General features: G+C 40.2%; 3 protein-coding genes and 1 pseudogene across 5 annotated transcripts; 3 read left to right on the forward strand and 1 right to left on the reverse strand.

Annotated features, from left to right (window-relative positions):
- Window positions 1-338: 338 nt before the first annotated feature.
- On the reverse strand, window positions 339-2,822 carry LOC26532487 (DNA repair protein RAD51 homolog 4-like; annotated as a pseudogene).
- Window positions 2,823-4,198: 1,376 nt separating this feature from the next.
- On the forward strand, window positions 4,199-10,484 carry Tsp42Ee (Tetraspanin 42Ee). Its single transcript, XM_001360140.4, has 5 exons — window positions 4,199-4,318; window positions 5,225-5,310; window positions 9,082-9,444; window positions 9,513-9,704; window positions 9,766-10,484. The coding sequence occupies exons 1-5, from the start codon at window positions 4,201-4,203 to the stop codon at window positions 9,835-9,837; spliced, it is 831 nt and encodes a 276-aa protein (XP_001360177.2). The 5' UTR covers window positions 4,199-4,200; the 3' UTR covers window positions 9,838-10,484.
- Window positions 10,485-10,699: 215 nt separating this feature from the next.
- On the forward strand, window positions 10,700-12,539 carry LOC26532068 (uncharacterized). Of its 2 annotated transcripts, none has more exons than XM_033378049.1 (6): window positions 10,700-10,967; window positions 11,022-11,470; window positions 11,542-11,711; window positions 11,764-11,867; window positions 11,925-12,051; window positions 12,116-12,539. In XM_033378049.1, exons 3-6 carry the CDS (start codon window positions 11,606-11,608, stop codon window positions 12,262-12,264), a joined length of 486 nt encoding a protein of 161 aa, XP_033233940.1. In that variant the 5' UTR covers window positions 10,700-10,967; window positions 11,022-11,470; window positions 11,542-11,605; the 3' UTR covers window positions 12,265-12,539. The 2 variants fall into 2 exon arrangements, with proteins under 2 accessions (XP_033233940.1, XP_033233939.1); XM_033378048.1 differs by having other exon boundaries at window positions 11,022-11,317; window positions 11,384-11,711.
- Window positions 12,540-15,612: 3,073 nt separating this feature from the next.
- Window positions 15,613-18,438, forward strand: Tsp42Ef (Tetraspanin 42Ef). 2 transcript variants are annotated; one of them, XM_015183604.2, is made up of 6 exons: window positions 15,613-15,717; window positions 16,011-16,179; window positions 17,326-17,499; window positions 17,570-17,731; window positions 17,791-17,988; window positions 18,061-18,434. In XM_015183604.2, the coding sequence occupies exons 2-6, from the start codon at window positions 16,123-16,125 to the stop codon at window positions 18,130-18,132; spliced, it is 663 nt and encodes a 220-aa protein (XP_015039090.1). In that variant the 5' UTR covers window positions 15,613-15,717; window positions 16,011-16,122; the 3' UTR covers window positions 18,133-18,434. The 2 variants fall into 2 exon arrangements, with proteins under 2 accessions (XP_015039090.1, XP_015039091.1); XM_015183605.2 differs by having other exon boundaries at window positions 15,645-15,717; window positions 16,028-16,179; window positions 18,061-18,438.
- The last annotated feature ends 582 nt before the right edge of the window (window positions 18,439-19,020 follow it).

The following is a 19,020-nucleotide window of genomic DNA, read 5'->3' on the forward strand; positions in this document are numbered from 1 at the left end:
TGCTACAAAAATATTTCAAAATTCTGGGGCATCCAGAAATCTCAGAGACTATTAAGGCTAGAGTAACCAAATTCGGTATCCGCACTAAAAACGCAGAATCATAGATAATGACCATATCTATCAGATTGCTGAATCTCGATCAGATCAGAACATTTTTATAGCCAAAAGGAACAAATCAATTTGCATTGGCTACGCAGCGCGTGACGTCACGCTCAGACTGATTTTCTGCCTCTCTCGCACGCACTCTTTGTCGTGTCGTTTAATATTAGCGGCGTCTGCCGGGGGAGGGCCATACTGACTTAGTATCGGGTATAACTGTAGAGTTGCGGTGTCCGCAGCAACTCACAACGTTCCCCCTCGTTTTTTTTATTTTCGCTCACAAATCATACTTACATACATACGTGTATCATTTATTGAATAAACTTTTATGGAATACATACACTTTCAAGCAATTTCAATTTGGCGCGCACCAATAGCACCGATAACAGAACTTGAATCGGGTAATAAGCCCTGCACACTGAGAATGAAAAAAACTCTGATATGTACTCGTTTCTCTTTTTAAGGGTATTCTATTGTATACCTAGTAAGTTATAAACCATGGTTAAAGTTAAGTTGAATTTATATATACATATATATATAGTGTATACCGATATATGTATATTCAGCAAAAAACGTAAACCACAGGATGACCATTTACGGTTATTATTATGTATACATTATATACTTTTCTGTATATATTGACGTCGAAATTGAGTTGTATTTCGTTATATAAAATCAATTTACTTTTAAAAGGTATACATGAGGTATACAAAACTATACGCAAGTTTTTTAAAAGCAATATCGAAATAGGGTACACAAATGTCCATAACACCGTTTGATAAGCAGTAAGTGTTCAAATAACGTACCATTTTATACAAACCTACATACGTTGCATTTCTTTCCCGCTTACCTTTTTCTGATTTGACTTTATTTACTGAGCTACTGAATCCGAAGAGGAAGAAAAATAAAAAAAACCTCGTACAGCACGCCGCCAACCGAGAAGCTGCCGCCAAAGTTGCAGAGCGCGAACCAGGCGCTGGGCCAAGCAGGCGGCAAGAAGACGGGCGAGGTGTTCTCCAATCCCTGGAGCAGCACGGCAATGGTCAACAACGACGCACATTTGCAGCTAAAGAATGGATGCAAGATATGCTGGAGCTTCAGGAAAGGACGATGTGGTTTTGGCACAAGCTGCCAATACGCCCATGACTTTGATTTGGACTGCAAGCAGTCCAGGTGGTGAAAGATACTGGAAATACCAACACGCGCAAACGTCCCGGCCTGGGTGATGGCTTGGAGGAAGGCAAACGGGTAATGAAGTCGTACCAGAAGCAACACCCGTCTGGCCGCCGTTAAACCAGTCCTGCATCTGTGATCTGTAGCAAGCAATTGTCTCCCGCAGGACCATAGGTGTTCGTCATTATATTTACCATTCGGCGGCCGTCGTCTTCGCAGCTGTCGCCGCAGTTTGTACTCTCCGGTAGCTCCAGCGACAATCTCAGCGTACACACTGAACTCCAATAGGAGCCTAGCATTATTCGGCTGCCGCGTAGACCCATCATTGTTGCCATCCTCTAAGCCGTCATCGTCACAATTATCTTATAGTAGAACAAGCGTATTATATAGAGTTATGTAAATAAATCGTCCTCTAAACCAAAATGTACCTGAATCCTGAGAGAACGATGTGTTGCCGATGACAAAAGCCACGCCCCTCACAGCTAACTTCCTCACCCTGCATGCAATCTTTCAGGAGGGAATCCCTCGTTCTTCGCTTTTCCATGCCTCGGTGGTCCACAAAGCAAGCGGCCAGGGAGTCGACCACAACGACTTTTGTTTTTAGTGAAGCCTGGACATCGTCAGTCATTTGCTGATCGAAGTCTTTAAGTACTTCAATGAGCTCGTCTGATGTAAGGACCTCTACCACCTGAATGTCCCCCATTGCTTTCTCCCTTGTTTCCTGATCCACTTTACGCTCCAGCAGCATGTCTTGTGGTGGTCCTTTTGGTGGAGAAGTCTTGCTTGGTATCAATGAAAAGCACTTGCCGTTTGTGTTTCCATACAAAATTAAGAGCCAAGGTGTACATTAGTTGGGTCTTTCCCACTCCAGTCTGGCCACAGATTTCCCAGACTCTGCCTCGCCTGAACGGCTGCGCAATGGAGTCCAAAAACATGTCCAATCTGAAACAGGCCGGTCAGTAAATACAACAACTCTGTTCACATTGGCCTTTGAAGTACGCTACTCTTCTATGCCCGTTCCATAGTCAAGCTCGTTAACAGTTTCCACAAATGTCTCCGACTGTCATGGCAGCATATCCAGCTCCTTCTTAATCTCCAGTACTGATTCCACTATGATGGCCAGCAGCTTGTGCAGTTTCTGGTCCTCAGCAGCGTGGAAGTCGCGCAAAGTCGATATTGTTTTTTTGTTAGTAAATTCAACTGATATTCGGATAATAATTTTTTGCCCGTCGGAGTTTGCAAAATCTTCTTCTTCAGATCCATTCCGTGTTGTTTTTAGTGTGACCCGTTTTTTCGACCATCCCGAACTGGATGGATGGTGTATGGTCGTCAGTGTGAATAGCATATAAGGACCTCTTTCACCCGGTTTACAACAATGAGACTCGTTCCATACATTAAAATTATGTACTTAAATTACTGTACTTGGATATTGACTTAGGGTGAATATGCCCAATTATTGGGGAATATTAACACGACACATCCGGACATTCTGTCGAGGAATCTGCTATTCAGCATGTTGGTCACTTTAACTACTATTCAAATTGGTACTGATAAGTTAGTTTAAATATGGACATACAATTTTTTTTTTTTAAATATACCGCCAAACTACGAACCGGCCAATGAAAATCGTCAAAAAATTAATGCAAAACATGATGGAAAGGATATTATAGAATTGTAGATTTGTTATCCCAGGCAAACAAATTTAATCTCTGTTTTAAGGCTATTTCATTGTGTTCTTACCGAGATCATTGCTCAATCCATACAATTGCGGGCAACATTAACTTGTAAACCGTTTTTTAGCCAAAATACAATACTTGCAAGCAATTTAAAGTTGTTAAAAATGTAGAAAATGTATTCATCGATGGGATAAAGCTAAGTCGGCAAAGCTGAAAACTCTATATAGCTTGTAATATTCAACGGGAGATAATTTTGGCAATACCCGGTTAACAACAAATTTCACGAGGGGGAAATGGATGTTATAGAACTGAGAAAATATTTGTCATCCCAGGCTCTAATTAATACAGAAACTAGTCAGTCTCTAAACGATATTTTGCAATTATTCTTCTTCCTATAGACAGCAAAAACTGGTACTGGGATCAGAATTTATTTACAAACACCTAATCAAATGCATGAATAGACCAAAAAAATGCAATCTAACACAAGGCCTTTATTAATTACATTTGAAAGCAGCTTGGAAAACAGTATCTTAATATAATAGTAACGAATTAGGGTGCCCGAAATGCCCATACCCTGGTCGTATTAAAAAGTAGTTAATCCTGTTCAAAATTGATTCATCAATCATATAAAATTATCTGGGCAAACCTGAGAGATCTATATAGCTGGGAATATTCGTCGGAAGATAATAAACGAGAAAGTGGTTAAAATAAGCTAGTTAAGTAGAAAATTTATTCACTAATCGGATAAAATTATGTGGGCAGAACTAAGGGTTTTAGTTAGGCAGCATTATTCAACGTAACAAAGAAATTGAGCAATTAGAACGATTTTTCTCTTACGTTTCATTTGTTTGACCATTTTCGCTAAAACCAATTTTTACGCAAAATGCAATAAAAGCAAGTGGTTAAAATAAGCCAGCTAAGTAGAAAATTGATTCATTAATCGGATCAAATTGGGTGGGCATGACTAAATGTTTTGTCTAGCTAGTAATATTCTACAGAACATCAAAATTGAGCAATATGCTTTCCAATATTCGACGGAGAACGATTAACCCATTGCAAGCCAAGGGGGTATTTCAATTTTCCACCGAAAATAATGAATATTTAATAATGTTAGCGTAGTTGAGGTGAAAGTTAGCGTGGTTATTTTTAAGTCCAGATGAAAGATGGCATGAATCTAAAAGAAGAATTAACAATCGTTAATACATTCCGCTATTTACCTCAAGTAGTTGATCTTTTTAAGTAGAGGGGGCTTATGTGGGCTAAGTTCGTTTTATCGATAAATCCGCGGTCCCACTGTTTCTGCATTGTCGAATTTCCCGTTGAACGTGTCGGTTACGCGCTGGTTCGAACGAAATTTTTTAAAACAAAAGGTAACAGAAGGCGTGCGCTATTTTGAATAGAAAAGTGGTTTTGTGTTTATGGTTTATAGAATTAGGAGAACAGAACTGCACAGAGTTTTCCCTGTTGTCTTGACAGCTGCTCGAAACTCCAGCCAAGAAATAGATGCTGGGCCCCGACGCCGCTGAAAGTGGTTGTTGATGGAGTATGTGTGTGTTTGTGTGCGGGGAGGGAGAAGAAAGATGTGCCGAGACGTAGTATGCGCAGCGGAAAGTGCGGCGAGGCGTGGCGGGGCAAGGGGAAAACTTGTGTGTGAAAAGCGGAAGAAAATTGTATGAAATTAAAACAACAATACGGCGGCATTGTGGCTCTTGTTTTCTGATGATGCAGAGTGCACTGAACTTTTTTCCTCTCGTTTTCCTCTTTTAATTCTCTAGCACCATTGACGCCTGCCATTGTCGTTCTTCTTCTCCTCCTCATACTTGTTGTTGAAAAAGTTGCACGCTGTATTATTTTCTTTTGTTGGCCTCGCAACTCGTTCGGAAGGACGTAGGAAAAGAAAAGAATGATAATGACGTTGCAGACAATGGATGCTTCGAGAGCTGAGAGCTCCTTATCTGCGAGGAAATGCGACCTTTGTAGTATATTCTGATTCAAGACCTCGTTACAAAAAAAGTAAGGTCGGAAAAGTCGTGAATGTAGCACCAGCCGCAGTAAAGTAAATACTTGGTTCCGGGGAATTAAACCACAATAAAAGTTTTTTAATTTCACAATTAAAATGTATGTACATACATATGTACATTAAAGCGAACATTTGTTGGCATTCATTTACAGTTGAATAAACAACGAATATTAGGAATTATTTTATATATCCGTAGAGTAATTTGATAATTGACATAACATGAGCATTGTTTAAACGAAATTGATTCCAATTGCAGGTGATTTCAGAAAAACTCCCATCAAAATGGACTGTGGAACATCTCTGGCCAAATACATACTCTTCATATTCAATACCATTGTGTCGGTGAGTACTATTGCCAAAGCGAAAATAAACCGAAAACCGAAACCCCGAAACGAAAACGAAACCGGTACAAACAAGCTCGAAAGCCATTCCATAAGGTGGGAGACAAACTGTTACCTAAACGCTGTCTGTTGAAATACGAACAAATAAAAAATTGGTGAAATTTATTCAATATTATGGCATATGAAATATGCATTTAAAAAAAGCGTATTTCCAGCGTTACGCCTTAGGGCAGACAGACGGCGCCCCTGAACCCCTTCTGGGAAATTTCAACGGAGAGAACGCTTTGAGCTCCTCGTGACTGTGTTGTTTGTCTTGCTATTGAAGTTTGATGACATCATCCATCGCCTTCCGTTCAGCTTCCAACGCCGCCACAAAAACTGGAATTCAGCATTTATCTCCTCTATACTCATGCTATGCTTAGTGGAGGGGGGAGAACTGTGAGTCGCCTTCGCCTTTCATTTGTTTGTTTTCCTGCCCGTGGACGCTCTGCTTATTTTCTGGCATAATAATCTCAGAGTCTGCAGATTCCTGTAATTCAAGCTCATATTTTGATTGGCGTCACAAAAAGCACATTGCTCCGATCGGATCTCTCTCTGATGTCATGGAAATGGGATGATTCAAATAAAACGATTCACTCCCGCATTCGTACGTCCCCCTGTTATTGTCGACCTTCTGGATCTTCGGCCTTAAGCGAAATGTGCTGTAAATAATAATTCAAGCAAATCTTATTAAACTCATCGTAAAGCCAACAAAATTTGTGAATATTTAGTATTCGTTGTGGGATCGCAAATTAACGCCGCGTGAATCACAAAAAGTAAAAAGTGTACTCTGAAAAACCGAAGCGAAACTTAAAAATATATACGAGTATATACAAGTATATGTACATGTATGTATACAAGAGAGCAAATAAGACAGAAACTCATCACAAAAGGAAAACGAAAAAGGAGAAACGAGAAACGACAAACACAAAAAAACTTGTTGCTCTAGAGAAACGAGATAAAACAACAAGAAAAAGACAAGAACAATCAACTGGTTGTTGTCGGCGCAGCAGTTTTTTTTGTTTCCATACTCTACATTTACACGTGCAAGAAACTCCGGGGACACGATGCACTCGCAGTGCATGGCTGTGTGCAGATACATACATACTTATTTAACTGCGTTATCCGAGTACATAACACACCTGACAGACAGCCAGACCAAATAATTAGCGAGCCAAGCCAAGCCGCCTGTTGGAGAGCCGGCCCCGTAGCGACAACAAAACCCACACCAACAATGACCCCGCAACGCTTGAGGGGACAGCAACAACCATAGCAACAACCACTATATCAACAAAAGCTAATACATTTTGCAACAAAAGCATGAAAAATGACTTACGCACCCCGAAGTGAACATACCCTAGTAGTTGAGGGACTGGAATATCCATTGAAATTTTATCCAAGTCTTTGGGGGCTAGTTTTTTGTTTACATCAATATTCTGTTCGCCCATAGAGCCTTTAAATACCATTGTTATATTTTTCGAGCATCTTCTTGCTGTTACAAACAACTGACGAAAATTACAAATACCCTCTGCGCATATAAGGGGGAAAATCCAAGTTCAAAACATGGCTATGACTGTGTCTGTGGCTATGTGTATTTACCCCCATGGATTCAAGTTTCGTAGTCTCCGCACGTCTGTGGATCGAATCGAGTCCGAGTCAGAACCTAGCGACAATTGCAGCCGTGGCTAATGACAAACCTGAACTGTGTCTGGCGGCCATTAAGTGCAACAGCTCCGAGTTCTCGGTAATTTTTTCAGCTGGGAAACTCGGCGAAAAAATAAGTACAGCACCGCGAATGAGTATTACCATCGTATGGATTATGAATGACCTGCACTCGGCGAATGAATCGGGGCTATTCATATATGTATTATACATGTATGTACATATGGCAACTTCCTGAGCATCTAAATAAATAATTTATGTACACATTTGCTGAGCAAAACCAAGAGTAAGCCACCCCCCTTTCAGTGAGGGAAAAGGGTGTCTGCTTGTTGAGCTTTCACAGTATGTATGTACATACATATGTATATGCTTATCAGATCCCAATTGCATGTCTCGGTTAATTTAGCTGTTAATTGTCATCTTTCAATTACACGTTCTAGACACGCATATGTGTGTCCTGTTGCATAATGCGTAACTCTTCTCTCAGTCTCACACTCTCTATCTCTATCTGTGTATCCCCCCATTTCCGTCTCTTCGGTGTTCGCTGCGATGGACACAGAAGATACAATTTGGCGCCAAACAACGCAATTCAGAGTTTGTTCTGGGTGTGGTCCCCCTCCAATCCCCATTAAAATATATGTATATATACATATATATGTATCCATCTCTTTATTGCAGTAAGAAAAGTATTTTATTTTGGAGGGTTGTTTTCTGCTCTTTTCGGGGGCGCACCACTCTCCACTAATGATCTCAGACCCTTGTTGGAGTACTCGGTATTTGGCGAAAATAATTTGCATTCCATTCTCATTTCCGTCTGACGTCATTGAAGCTGCCTGCCGCTGACAGCTTTCTGTGGAATGTGGCACACAACATTGTCTCTGTCTCGGCCATTTTGATATGAATTGTGTAATGTCCTCGTTAGCGAAAAACGGGGCTAAGTAAAAGTTGGAGAGGAAAAGCTGGCTTCCCAAACGGGTTCCAAGTCGGCGAACTCTTTTCATTTCTTTTGTAGTACCCGAGTATTACCTACTTGTTTGCACTATACGAGTATTTCTGTTGATTAGTGTAGCAAAGTGGGACAATTAGCAGAGCGGCCAACACTCACTTTGTTTAAATATTACAATGCGATTTTTGGGTCAATTTTGAGATGAAATCATTCATAGCCAGCCGCCGCCGCGGCCGCCCACAGAGATATTCCGATCTCTGTTCGAGTTCTCGAGCTCTAAACGAGTGGAAATTGGAATTGAGGTATGCCCACTCACTGACCGCACATACACATCGTGTTGAGATACATACACAGATACAGTACTCGTCTACAATATGGATACAGATGTTTAAGCAAACGAGCTGGTATGCATCATGAAATCAAGTAAATTCAATTAATACTCGTAGAGCTGTCGTTGGTGTTGAGAGATCAAAGTTGCTCTTGCATTGTCTGGCTCTCGCTGGGACCCTCGATCGTCATAAAAAAGCACCCAAATTGCAGTGCACTTTAGACCTTGTGAAGATTTATCCCGCAGCATTGTCGTGTGTGAATGTGAATGCCAAGTGGGATGTGGGAGATGTGAAGGTTCTGTTTGAAGGTTACTCTGTTCTGTTCACCTTATCTAATCGCCGCGTCCTCTGCACAAGTTTTGTTTGCCTGCAAATACCATTTTTAGTCTAATATTAATTGTAGTGCTAACTGGGTATTACGTAACGCGTTTACTTATTTTAATTATCATTAGTTAGCCGCCGGGGATGAGCACCGCTGGCCGCTGGCGTGCCTGGACATGTCTGGGGGAGGCGGCATCCCTGAGGTCAGCTCCGGGTCTCGGCGGTAATTAAGTCTTTCAGCATGGTAATTGGCAGCTCCCTTGCACTCCATTTTCAATTAAACTAAACGAGCGGGCAGCTGATTAATTTGAACTATATTTAGCTGCAAGTGTTGGCAGCGGCCAGCTAGCTGCCTTATGCAATGCGAGCCATTTATGGCCCAAGTTTGTCGACCGGTCTAGATCGATAGTTACACTGCAGCACTGCAGCACTTTTTCTAACCACATGACTATCCTTTCTGTCTGTCTGTCCACAGGTCATCGGCATTCTGAGTATTGTGTATGGCGTGCTGATCCTTAAGAGCATTGGCACCATTGAGGTGAATGGACAGGTGGGCTTTCCCCCGCAGGCCCTCATGCCGATCATCTTGATCGGCATCGGGTCGATTGTCGTGTTCATCTCGTTCCTGGGCTGCTGTGGAGCGATACGCGAGTCTGTGTGCATGACCATGAGCTATGCCGTCTTCCTGTTGATCCTGCTGATCGTGCAGCTGACCATTGTGGTGCTGCTGTACACCAACAAGGACAAGTTCGAGGAAGCCATGGGCAGGGTAGTCGACCAGGCCTGGGAGTCGCGTGAGGCCCGTGAGGGAGGTGTCTTTGATGCTATTCAGAAATCGGTGAGTAATCCTCGCACAATTTGATGTTTATTTATTGCAATGCTAACGAGTTCCTTCCCGCATCCTAGTTGAAATGCTGCGGTCGTGCTTCGTCGGCCGATTATTTGATCAATCTGCAAGCACTGCCCGATAGCTGCTGCGACGGAAGCTGCCTGAACCCGGCTAACATCTATGGAGGATGCCGTGGCAAGTTCGTGGACTTTATGTCTGTCAGCACTGACAACGCCAAGTATGTGGCCATCGGCCTGATTGGAGTTGAGGTGAGTGCTGCCATAAGATTACACCTTTGGAGCCAGTTAAATAATCAAATTACAATTACAGCTGGTTGGCTTCATCTTCGCCTGCTGCTTGGCCAACAACGTGCGCAACTACAAGCGTCGGAATGCATACTAAGGCAATGTGCAGCTCAGACGCATCCGCATCCGCACAACATCCACAAAACACACACAAAAACACTCACACACATTCTCATTAACTCTTTATCGTCGTTGAACGCACACCTACACACACACAGAACTCGAAAAAATTAAGCCAAGGAGGAGAGAGAACACATTGGAGTAAACCATTTGGTTAAAAATAATTAAATTATTTGTCAAAAAATTAAGGAGTAGACAAAAAAATTGCTTAGTCTAAGGCGATATGAAACGCTTACATTTTGTATATCCTATGTATTATTGAAATAATTCGTATATTTGCGTACTGAATGAGCTAGCGATACAATTCCCAAAGCCTTTGTACAATCCACTCGAACTTGTTGAGCCGAAATCCGAGCGAGAACAACCCTAATGGAGCTGGTGGTAGAGCCACGCTGAAACGTAACCATAACCATTTTATTGTTTTTTTAACTGTTGAAAAACCCCCGCTCCAAATGAAATATACCTTTATATAAAGTTATTAAATATACAATACATACATATATGTACACTGTTCATTCTATTCATATTTGTATAGTAGAATCTCTGGATAAGATTTGAATTTTTGTAAAAATGCATCAGGTCAGCGAGAACCCGAACATTTATGAATAAAGCATTTACTATGTATTTATATACCACAGCCATGTTATTATATAATTTCACTGGTAAACATGCCCCCCTCCCCTGTAATCGCTGGGCTTTGTTGGGTCCTTGGTTGCCATGGCACCAACCTATTGCCCTTATTCGCTTCACTAAACGTATGCCCTGCAGTGTACACCATATATATATATATATATGGTATATATATATATATATATATATATATATATATATATATATATATATTTGTACACCTGCGTACCAAATAGGCACAGGCCTATAAGTAATAATTGAAGTGTCATCTGTATCCGTATAAACCGAAGTGTTCACACTTATTTTTGACTGCTCTGCTGGTGAAAGTATGGCTCAGTTCATTTTACGCATCGGACATGTGTTGTGTGCTCCAAAACTGTCTGAAACATGTCCTTTTCGTTGCATCGCTCGTAATACACATGATTATAATCTGTTGTATGCTGCAGGACTACAAGCGTATTCGTCATGGAACTACCAGTAAGCTTTACCGACATTTCGAGCAACTAAAGTAACTAAAAGTATTTCCTTTAGATAGAAGCGATCCCGATGTTTTTAGGATGAAACACTATTTTGATATGTGGACACTTCATAGCATGTGCGGGACACTGATGACCATACTTAAGTTCAAGGTTTGATATCAGATGCGACACTTCATATGTGTATACATATCTGTAATTCAATGGGATAGGACGTCTGCTATCTGCAGTGGTGGGTGCTCATGACATGGATCTACATTGTAGCTGGCCTTACTCTTCACTTGCTTCTGCACGACTTCCACGATGAGTTCTATGGCATTCATGAGATGGTTCGAAATTACTTTGCTCTTGGTAAGCAAATAGCATTTGGTTACATCATATGTTTGGTATTTATCTGCTTATCCGATTGTCGTAAAGGTTACATGATTGTTTGCTGCTTGACAGTCACTTTTTCCGCCAGACCAGAGGAATAGATAGGGTTTGTACATATATTCATACTTAAAGGTACTGGTAATGGCTCTGCTTAATGAGTATCAATTATAATGATTAATGATGATTAATGATGATTAATGCAGATCCGTGCAGCTCAGGACCTGCACTGCAGTTGATTTCCAGTGGACATTCGTAGTGGTTTCGATCATGAACTGCAACTTCTGCGTTTTTCTGGGTCTCAGCCTTTACTTTACCCTAACTTGGGAACTATTTTCCAAATTTTTGCCCTGCCTGGTAGATTGTATTCAGTTGAGTAAGTGATATATCATCACACTATGAACTGAAATAATGTTGCTCATCTTTAGACTCTTGGGAGGAGTACTGTGAAACCTATTCATTCGAACAGTCTATGATATTGTTCGCGCTCTACGGCAGTAGTGGATTCTTGTTGGTATCTGGCAATTATAAGGTCGGTTAAATGGATTATTCTTTAAACTTAGGGAACCCAATGTTGGCTATATTCCAGGAATTTCAAGTTTTCTATAATTGGCTCATTGTCACTGCCCACATAATTGTCCTGATGTTTGGTTATATTGTCTTTGCAAGGCTCCTAAGGGATCATCCGCTATGGCAGGGAACTCTTATATGTGCTGGTGGTTATCTACATACTCTCAAATGGATATCATTTTTAAATTATAATTATCTATATTTTCTCAGGAACTTTGGTGAGCAGCTTTATAACAGTCCTCTTACACGTTTTAGTATGTAAGGACATCGTAAGAAATCGTTGGATAAGGACCATTTTGGGAGCCATTATAGTTCCTTCTGGATCTGTACGAAATGATCGCAATAAAATATATTCCTAAGCACACTGTATTATATTTATGATATATATCTATAAAATGTAAACATTAAATTTAACAAGAATTCTACTAGAATTCATTTATCTCTCAAAGGAAATGGGAACTAATCTTTTTATACTTTATACTGTACATGTATTCAATGCATTCAATGAATTATAACACGATATTCACACTAATATTTAACTTACACCCGCACCAAATGTCCTGGAGAAAGACATCCCATCCATCCATCCGTCTAGATGAGGGCCAGTATAGCAGTATTCTTCATATAATTTGTGTATTGTAGTGCAATCCTAACTTTTTAGATTAGCCACAGAATAATGAGTCACGCCTATTCGAAGCTAATGACAAATCTGTCTCTGACGTAGGACATACATATGTATGTATGTAGCGTTGGCACCATCTGGCTATATGTTTTATAAAGTCTAGCTTGGCCGTCGCCATTGGCCTTTGCCTGATGGTTATTATCTTCCCTATCTCCCTTCGCTTCCCTTTTTTGATGAATGCGAAGCTCTCTGATAATTTCAACCCATCTGCTGAATTACCTTCATAATGTTGTGCTCCCATGACTATTGTCAATTACGACACTAATGGATAATACAATTTCATTGCTCAATAAGAGGTGTGCGGGTTCTTTTCCGAAAATGTGCAAGCCGATGCCGATGTGCTCCGTTTTCGCATATCTCTCTTTTTTGCTGACTGGCTCTGTAGTGTTTATTTCAACAAATTTTTACTTATACTCCTACTATTTTGTCCAAGAAGGCTTCAAGGAATGTTGTGGTGATATCCACGATGTGTACTACCTGGAATTTTTGGGAGTCCTGCTGGCTGCCAGTGGACTGTATTTGCATTATACGACCTTCAAAGTTGGTAAACTGAGAGATGTCTCAAGCACCATCTTATATTTTAAGTAATTTCAGATAAAACTGCTGCTCTGCCTCTGGATTGTCGTGTTTGTTATTGTCGAGATCGAGATGGTTTTTATAATCAGTGTGGAAAGTATTCAGAATTGGGTACCCTACTCAGCTCTACATTTAATGCATATATGTATGTATGTAGGTAAAGAGGAAATTCCATAATTCGATTTTGATCGATTAGCCTTTCCTTCATTATTCTAGGTTTGGCCGTATTGCTCTATTGAAAAAATAGCCAACTAAAACGGAAAGGATTTTTTAAATAGACCTCAACGATATAGCACAATATGTATAGTCATATGTATTTACATATATTGAATCGAATGATTCTGCAATTCGTCTCCTCAATTACCCCCATTTCGCTGCTGATGTCCTCATAATTATTATCAATTATGATATTAGACAATACAATTACCCATTCAATGGGCTTTGGTGAAAGAAGTTAGTAGAACTTCACCTTCGAGAACACAAACGTCTAAAATGTGCAAGCCCATTTGTTCTATTTTCGCATATATTTCATTTTTGATGATCGGTTTTATCTCGCTTTATTGTATAACTCTTCATCTATATGCTTACTATTTTGACGAAGATTTGTGCCAGGAATTAAATTCTGAAGGGGATTTTGTGTATATATTAGATTTTTGGGCGACCCTGCTCGCTGGAACTGGACTCTACTTGAATTATGTGCAATTTAAAGTAGGTGATTTATGTGCAAAATAATGAACAACTCCTTTTCATATTTTAGGTGCTTTCAGATAAAACTACTGTTGTGCCTTTGGATTGTGGTGTTCGTAATTGTCGAGATCGGGATGGTTTTCATAAGCATTTTGGAGAGTATTCAAATTTGGGAACCCTACTTGGTTTTCCATTTCGTTCAGATATGTATGTAATCAGAAATACCCTAATCATGATTAATTCGCATTTTTTTCCTTCTTCTAGGTTTTGCCATTTATGTTTTGGTATTGGTTTACTTTAATTGCACAAACCTGAAATACTGTTCTTTTGACGAAACAGCTAAGTAAAACATGAAGTAACTTCTAATAAATACTTGGAATAGATACGGAATAAGGAATTAAAAAAATAATTTATTATTTTAGTAGTAATTAGATAGCCCTGTATACGGTACGGTACCTGACTTGAACCGGAACTGGTTTTTGAGGTTGCACTAATTTTTTGAACCAAGTGGTGTAGGAACATTAATATTCGACTTTGAAGGACATGCGATGTATCATATGAAATGTATTGAATCATAGATATCAAGAATATTTTGATATGTATGGTAATACACCACTTGGGTCAAAAAAGGTATTCAATTTAACTTTTATTTTAGATTTTTTAAATAAATGGTGGGAAACAGAAGTTTCTTTCTGATATACATAGCATTTTTGATTTTTGGCAAGGTTTACATTTTGTCAGAAATTTCCATAGTTGTGTGTTCTTTTGCCAATGGATTACAGTATGGACTCCGTTATTTATATGCAACTGAAACAAAATAAATATTAACTGAAAACACTTTCGATGAATGATAATTAGGTAATTTAGGATAATTAGAGAATTAGGTAAATTTACTGGAGTATATTGCTACCAATCGAAGTATTGTCGGACTAACAAATTATTTCTTGTTCAACCTTCTTTGGGATGTGTCAAAATTTGTTGATAGTTGTCTTTGTTCCATTTGTGGTTTTCAATGGGTATCTAGTGGGTTTGATCTTCGTAAATGTGGTGCTTATATTTCTTACCGAAGAAGAGACACTCGATGAAGGTAGGGCTTGAATATGACTGCTGATCAGAATTTCAAAATATTTATGTATCTACTTTAAAGACTTCTTAAATATTTGGGTAATGCTGGGAGTCATTCAATTATCCAATGCTGCCTATGGTCTATCATTAGTGTGCGGAAAATTAAAGGTTTGATTTTAAGCTCCTAAATCACAAATGTATAACTTATCCAACTCTTTCAAGTCCAGTTAAAGGGGATACTTTTCACTTGGACTTTAGTGTCTGTCTTGGCTAATCTAATGTTTATCGTCTGGAACATACGATTTGCCTGGCAATACGAATATAGCGACTCCTTTGATGCTTACGGTGGAATTACCTGTATTTATATTGAGGGTAATTAAATGCAATATTTATACAAATAGTAACCGAAGTGACATTATCTCGCACAGCCTTCAGCATATGCACTTTGTATGTGGTACTTACGTTCTATCGTGAATCTGTAATAAGCCCAAATAAATTGTGATAATTAAAAAAATTACAATAAATTCAAATGATGGATGACGCGTGTCGCAACACCCCGATATGATAGCATTCGTTTCTGGCTGGTATAGCAGGCTGCTGCTGCCCCGTTTGGACAGGCCTTAAAAGTCGGCTCTCTTTTCAGTTGAAGTCTCTTAATACCATCGGCCTGGTCTGGCAACTATGCGTCTCGAAGCTTTTTACAGAAGCTAGCCATTTAGCCGCCATTCGAAAGCTTTTGGTGCTCATTTTTGTTTTGACGGTCGACGGAGAAATCGGCACAACGCATTGCTTCGTGACGAAGGTAGGGCGAGAGAATGCCACTGAGTCATTCAACTCGAAACGAAATGAGGTGGGAAAGTGCAGTTAGTCGGTGTTCTATAGTGGGCAAATGTGTAAACATTGAAAATTGATAAGTGACGAATTCGCGATTCCAAGAATTACATTGCGAGCACTCCGTAGATTACATTACGTTATGATCTCATTGAGAGCAGAGAGCAGAAAGTTGTTGAGCTTCTGAGTTTCTGAGCTGAGAGCGCACGAAGGAGAGGCAAAAGAAAAAACAGAAATAAAAACAAGTTTCCGCTGCGCAAGCAGCTTGCTCTCCCGCCCAGGCCCAGAAGAACTTCGCCGTCCGTCCTCCCAAGGAATCCCAGGAATCTCAGGAAGCATCATCTAGCGGACCAGCCGACCAGCTCAATCACCCGCCATGTCGTCCACGTCGGCTCTCAAGGTGTTCGTGTATGCCCTGGACATTGTTTGTGCGGTAAGTGCCCTCCTCTTTCCTTTGCTTTTCTTTTCAATTTGCGACAGCTAAGGCAATTGGGTCAATTGACCTGTTGTAAACACCCCAACCACAATCACAAAACCACTTGGCGCAATTTATTACTATTCCCTGTATTAGTACTCTGTGTTCTGATAAAAGAAACAGCACGCATAATATCATACTGTTACCGCCTCCCGTTATGAGGTTGTTTTCGCTGGAACAACCTTATCGCTGCAAAATGAATCAAAAGAAGCTTTTGCGTGCTAATCGCATAAATATCATTCACTTTGTGTTGCTAGGAGAGTTGCACCTTAGTAAAAATACATACATATGTATGTATCTTTCGGCAAACTAGTTTCCAAAATTATCAAATGCTTGGTTTATTTATACCTCTTTAATTGCTAGCAACGGTGAGAATAGACAGATGGTCCTGAAGGTCAGCATATGTAATGCGCTCTGTATATCCATCACATTTAATCGTAGGCTCATCCATTTTGAATGTCCAATCGATGCGGGCGCCATGGGCAGATGTTCCCGCCAGGCTTCTGTAATGTGTAGTTTTCAGTTAATAAATGAATCAGGATGAATTTCCGGCAGGCTTATATCAACAATTTTCTAGATTGGACAGCCTTCTCAAACTAGACAAATCAATAGCAATTAAGTTGTACTATCTTAAGAGGAAATGCTTGAAAACCATGTTTACTCATCGATGATTGTGCAACGTTAACCGGCTAAAAATACCAGTGCTGGCGTCATAAACTCTTCGGCTTTTGTTGGCTTGAACAAATTTTGAATAATTTACAACCAATCAAACAATCAGGTTGGCCAAGTCTCTGATACCTGATATGAACGTTAACTACACATAGTAAATGACCTTGCCTACAGCGCATACGCAAATCCCCGTCAGGATTGTTTTGCCGAGGGCGACCTCCATGTGACCCATTTACCGTCTGGCATAAATAGTTCCCTGCCATCCCACCCAGCCATACCATTCCCGGACGCCAGTCAGACTAGCCTACTCGGCGCCTATCCATTTAAGTGCCTTACTTTTGCCTTGTCTGTGGTCCAAAATCATTGAAGTGGAATTGTTGTCTCGGGAATTGTTGTATCCAATTATTAATTTGTTGTCGCTTTCCTCCCATACAGCTGCTGGCCCTGGTGCTGATATCTTTCGGCATCTATGTCGTGGTGTCCTATGATCTAAACGAAATTGGAGGGCTATCGGCCTACGCATTCATTTATCTGGGAGCGGTCGCCCTGGTAATCCTCCTATGGGGATATCTGTCCGCTTGGAAGGAAAGTGTGTGCTGCACTGTCACGGTAGGTGGAAAACTCGTTATAACTGTTTCTATAGTGATGTCTCTAATGATGGATATCTTCGTTGTTACAGTTCGTGGTATTCCTGTGGCTGATTATTGCCACCCAGTTCGCTGTGGTGTTTTTGCTTATCCACAATGAAAGCTCTGTAGCCTCCAATCTGGCCAACCCGATTGAGGCCACTTGGGAGGAAGAGCTCAACAGTCCCGGCGCCATGTCCATCTATCAGAACTGGGTGAGTGCCAGAATTCGTATCTTCTGGGAAACTCTTACGTAAAACTCTGTTTCTTACAGTTCCAGTGCTGCGGTCGTGGCAGTCCCCAGGATTACATTGTCAACGAGCGACTGCCCCCAGAGACCTGTTTCCGCAACCATGACAAGAGCAAGGCTGAGAACCTCATCCCCAACGGCTGCCGAAAGGAGTTCGAAAACTATTGGCTGCAGCTACTGCAGATTTTCAACATTCTCGGCTGTGTGCTGATTGGCATCGAGGTGGGTGATCCGTAGACGCCGTATACCTATCCACAAACTTACCTTTAACGAACTTTATTACTCCATTCTCAGCTCCTGATCAGTGTCATCTCGATCCGGCTGTGCAACAGCATTCGGAACGATCAGCGGCGCTCGTACTTTTAAGACTATCCCGAAAACTACGAAATTAGCCAATTGACCAATTGGTTATTATTCTAAACGGAATTTGTTATTAGCAAGCGTTAAGTAAGACTTGAAAAACTGTTGTTGGAAATTTAAAATTGGAAACCGGGAGATACGAGTATTTAAATAAGTACAATACACACACACTCACAAAACACAGCTTATATAACTCACGAACTAATTTCAATGCAAATTTTAGCTGTACATCACACTCAAATCTTAGGCTAAGAAATGTGAATTAATTTTAATATTATTTATTTGAATATATTGCTAAATAAAACAGTCAAAGAAGTTTATAAAATAGTTGATAGATTCTGGCTCCACAGTTTCCAGATCTATTGATATTGATTCCGGCAATACCTCAAAAATCATGTGCAAGGAGCGCAATCGAAGTCTCAGCCACTACCAACTGTCGCTACCGCGTAGGGTCGACAGAATGCCTGTGTGAATACTCTGGAGCATGGAGCATTTCATCTGGAGCATTTTATCTTCAACTGGCCGGATTTCTGACGGTCAAACCTTATAAGCTAAGTCTCTACTTTCATATGCCATCCTGAGACTGTATATAAATACATACATGAATTCTCTCGATGATCACAATCACAAATTTTGCTCCACAAAATATCTCTCAGCTGGATCGTAACCCTGAAAGAGATATATGTATAAAACAGATTCATCTGCTAACGGCACAAAAATTTAACTAAAACTGATTTATTTAATAAACCAAAAAAGCCAGAGAGTTGCATGGCACACTTGCAAAATAATAAAATAAAAATAGAACAGAATTGGCTATAGCTTCGCTTTCCTTTTATTCATATATTTCATTATACATATGTATGTATGTATGTATGTATGTATGTATATATGTAC

This window comes from Drosophila pseudoobscura, chromosome 3, assembly GCF_009870125.1.
Source record: "Drosophila pseudoobscura strain MV-25-SWS-2005 chromosome 3, UCI_Dpse_MV25, whole genome shotgun sequence".
In the NCBI taxonomy this organism is placed as follows: Eukaryota; Metazoa; Arthropoda; class Insecta; order Diptera; family Drosophilidae; genus Drosophila; species Drosophila pseudoobscura.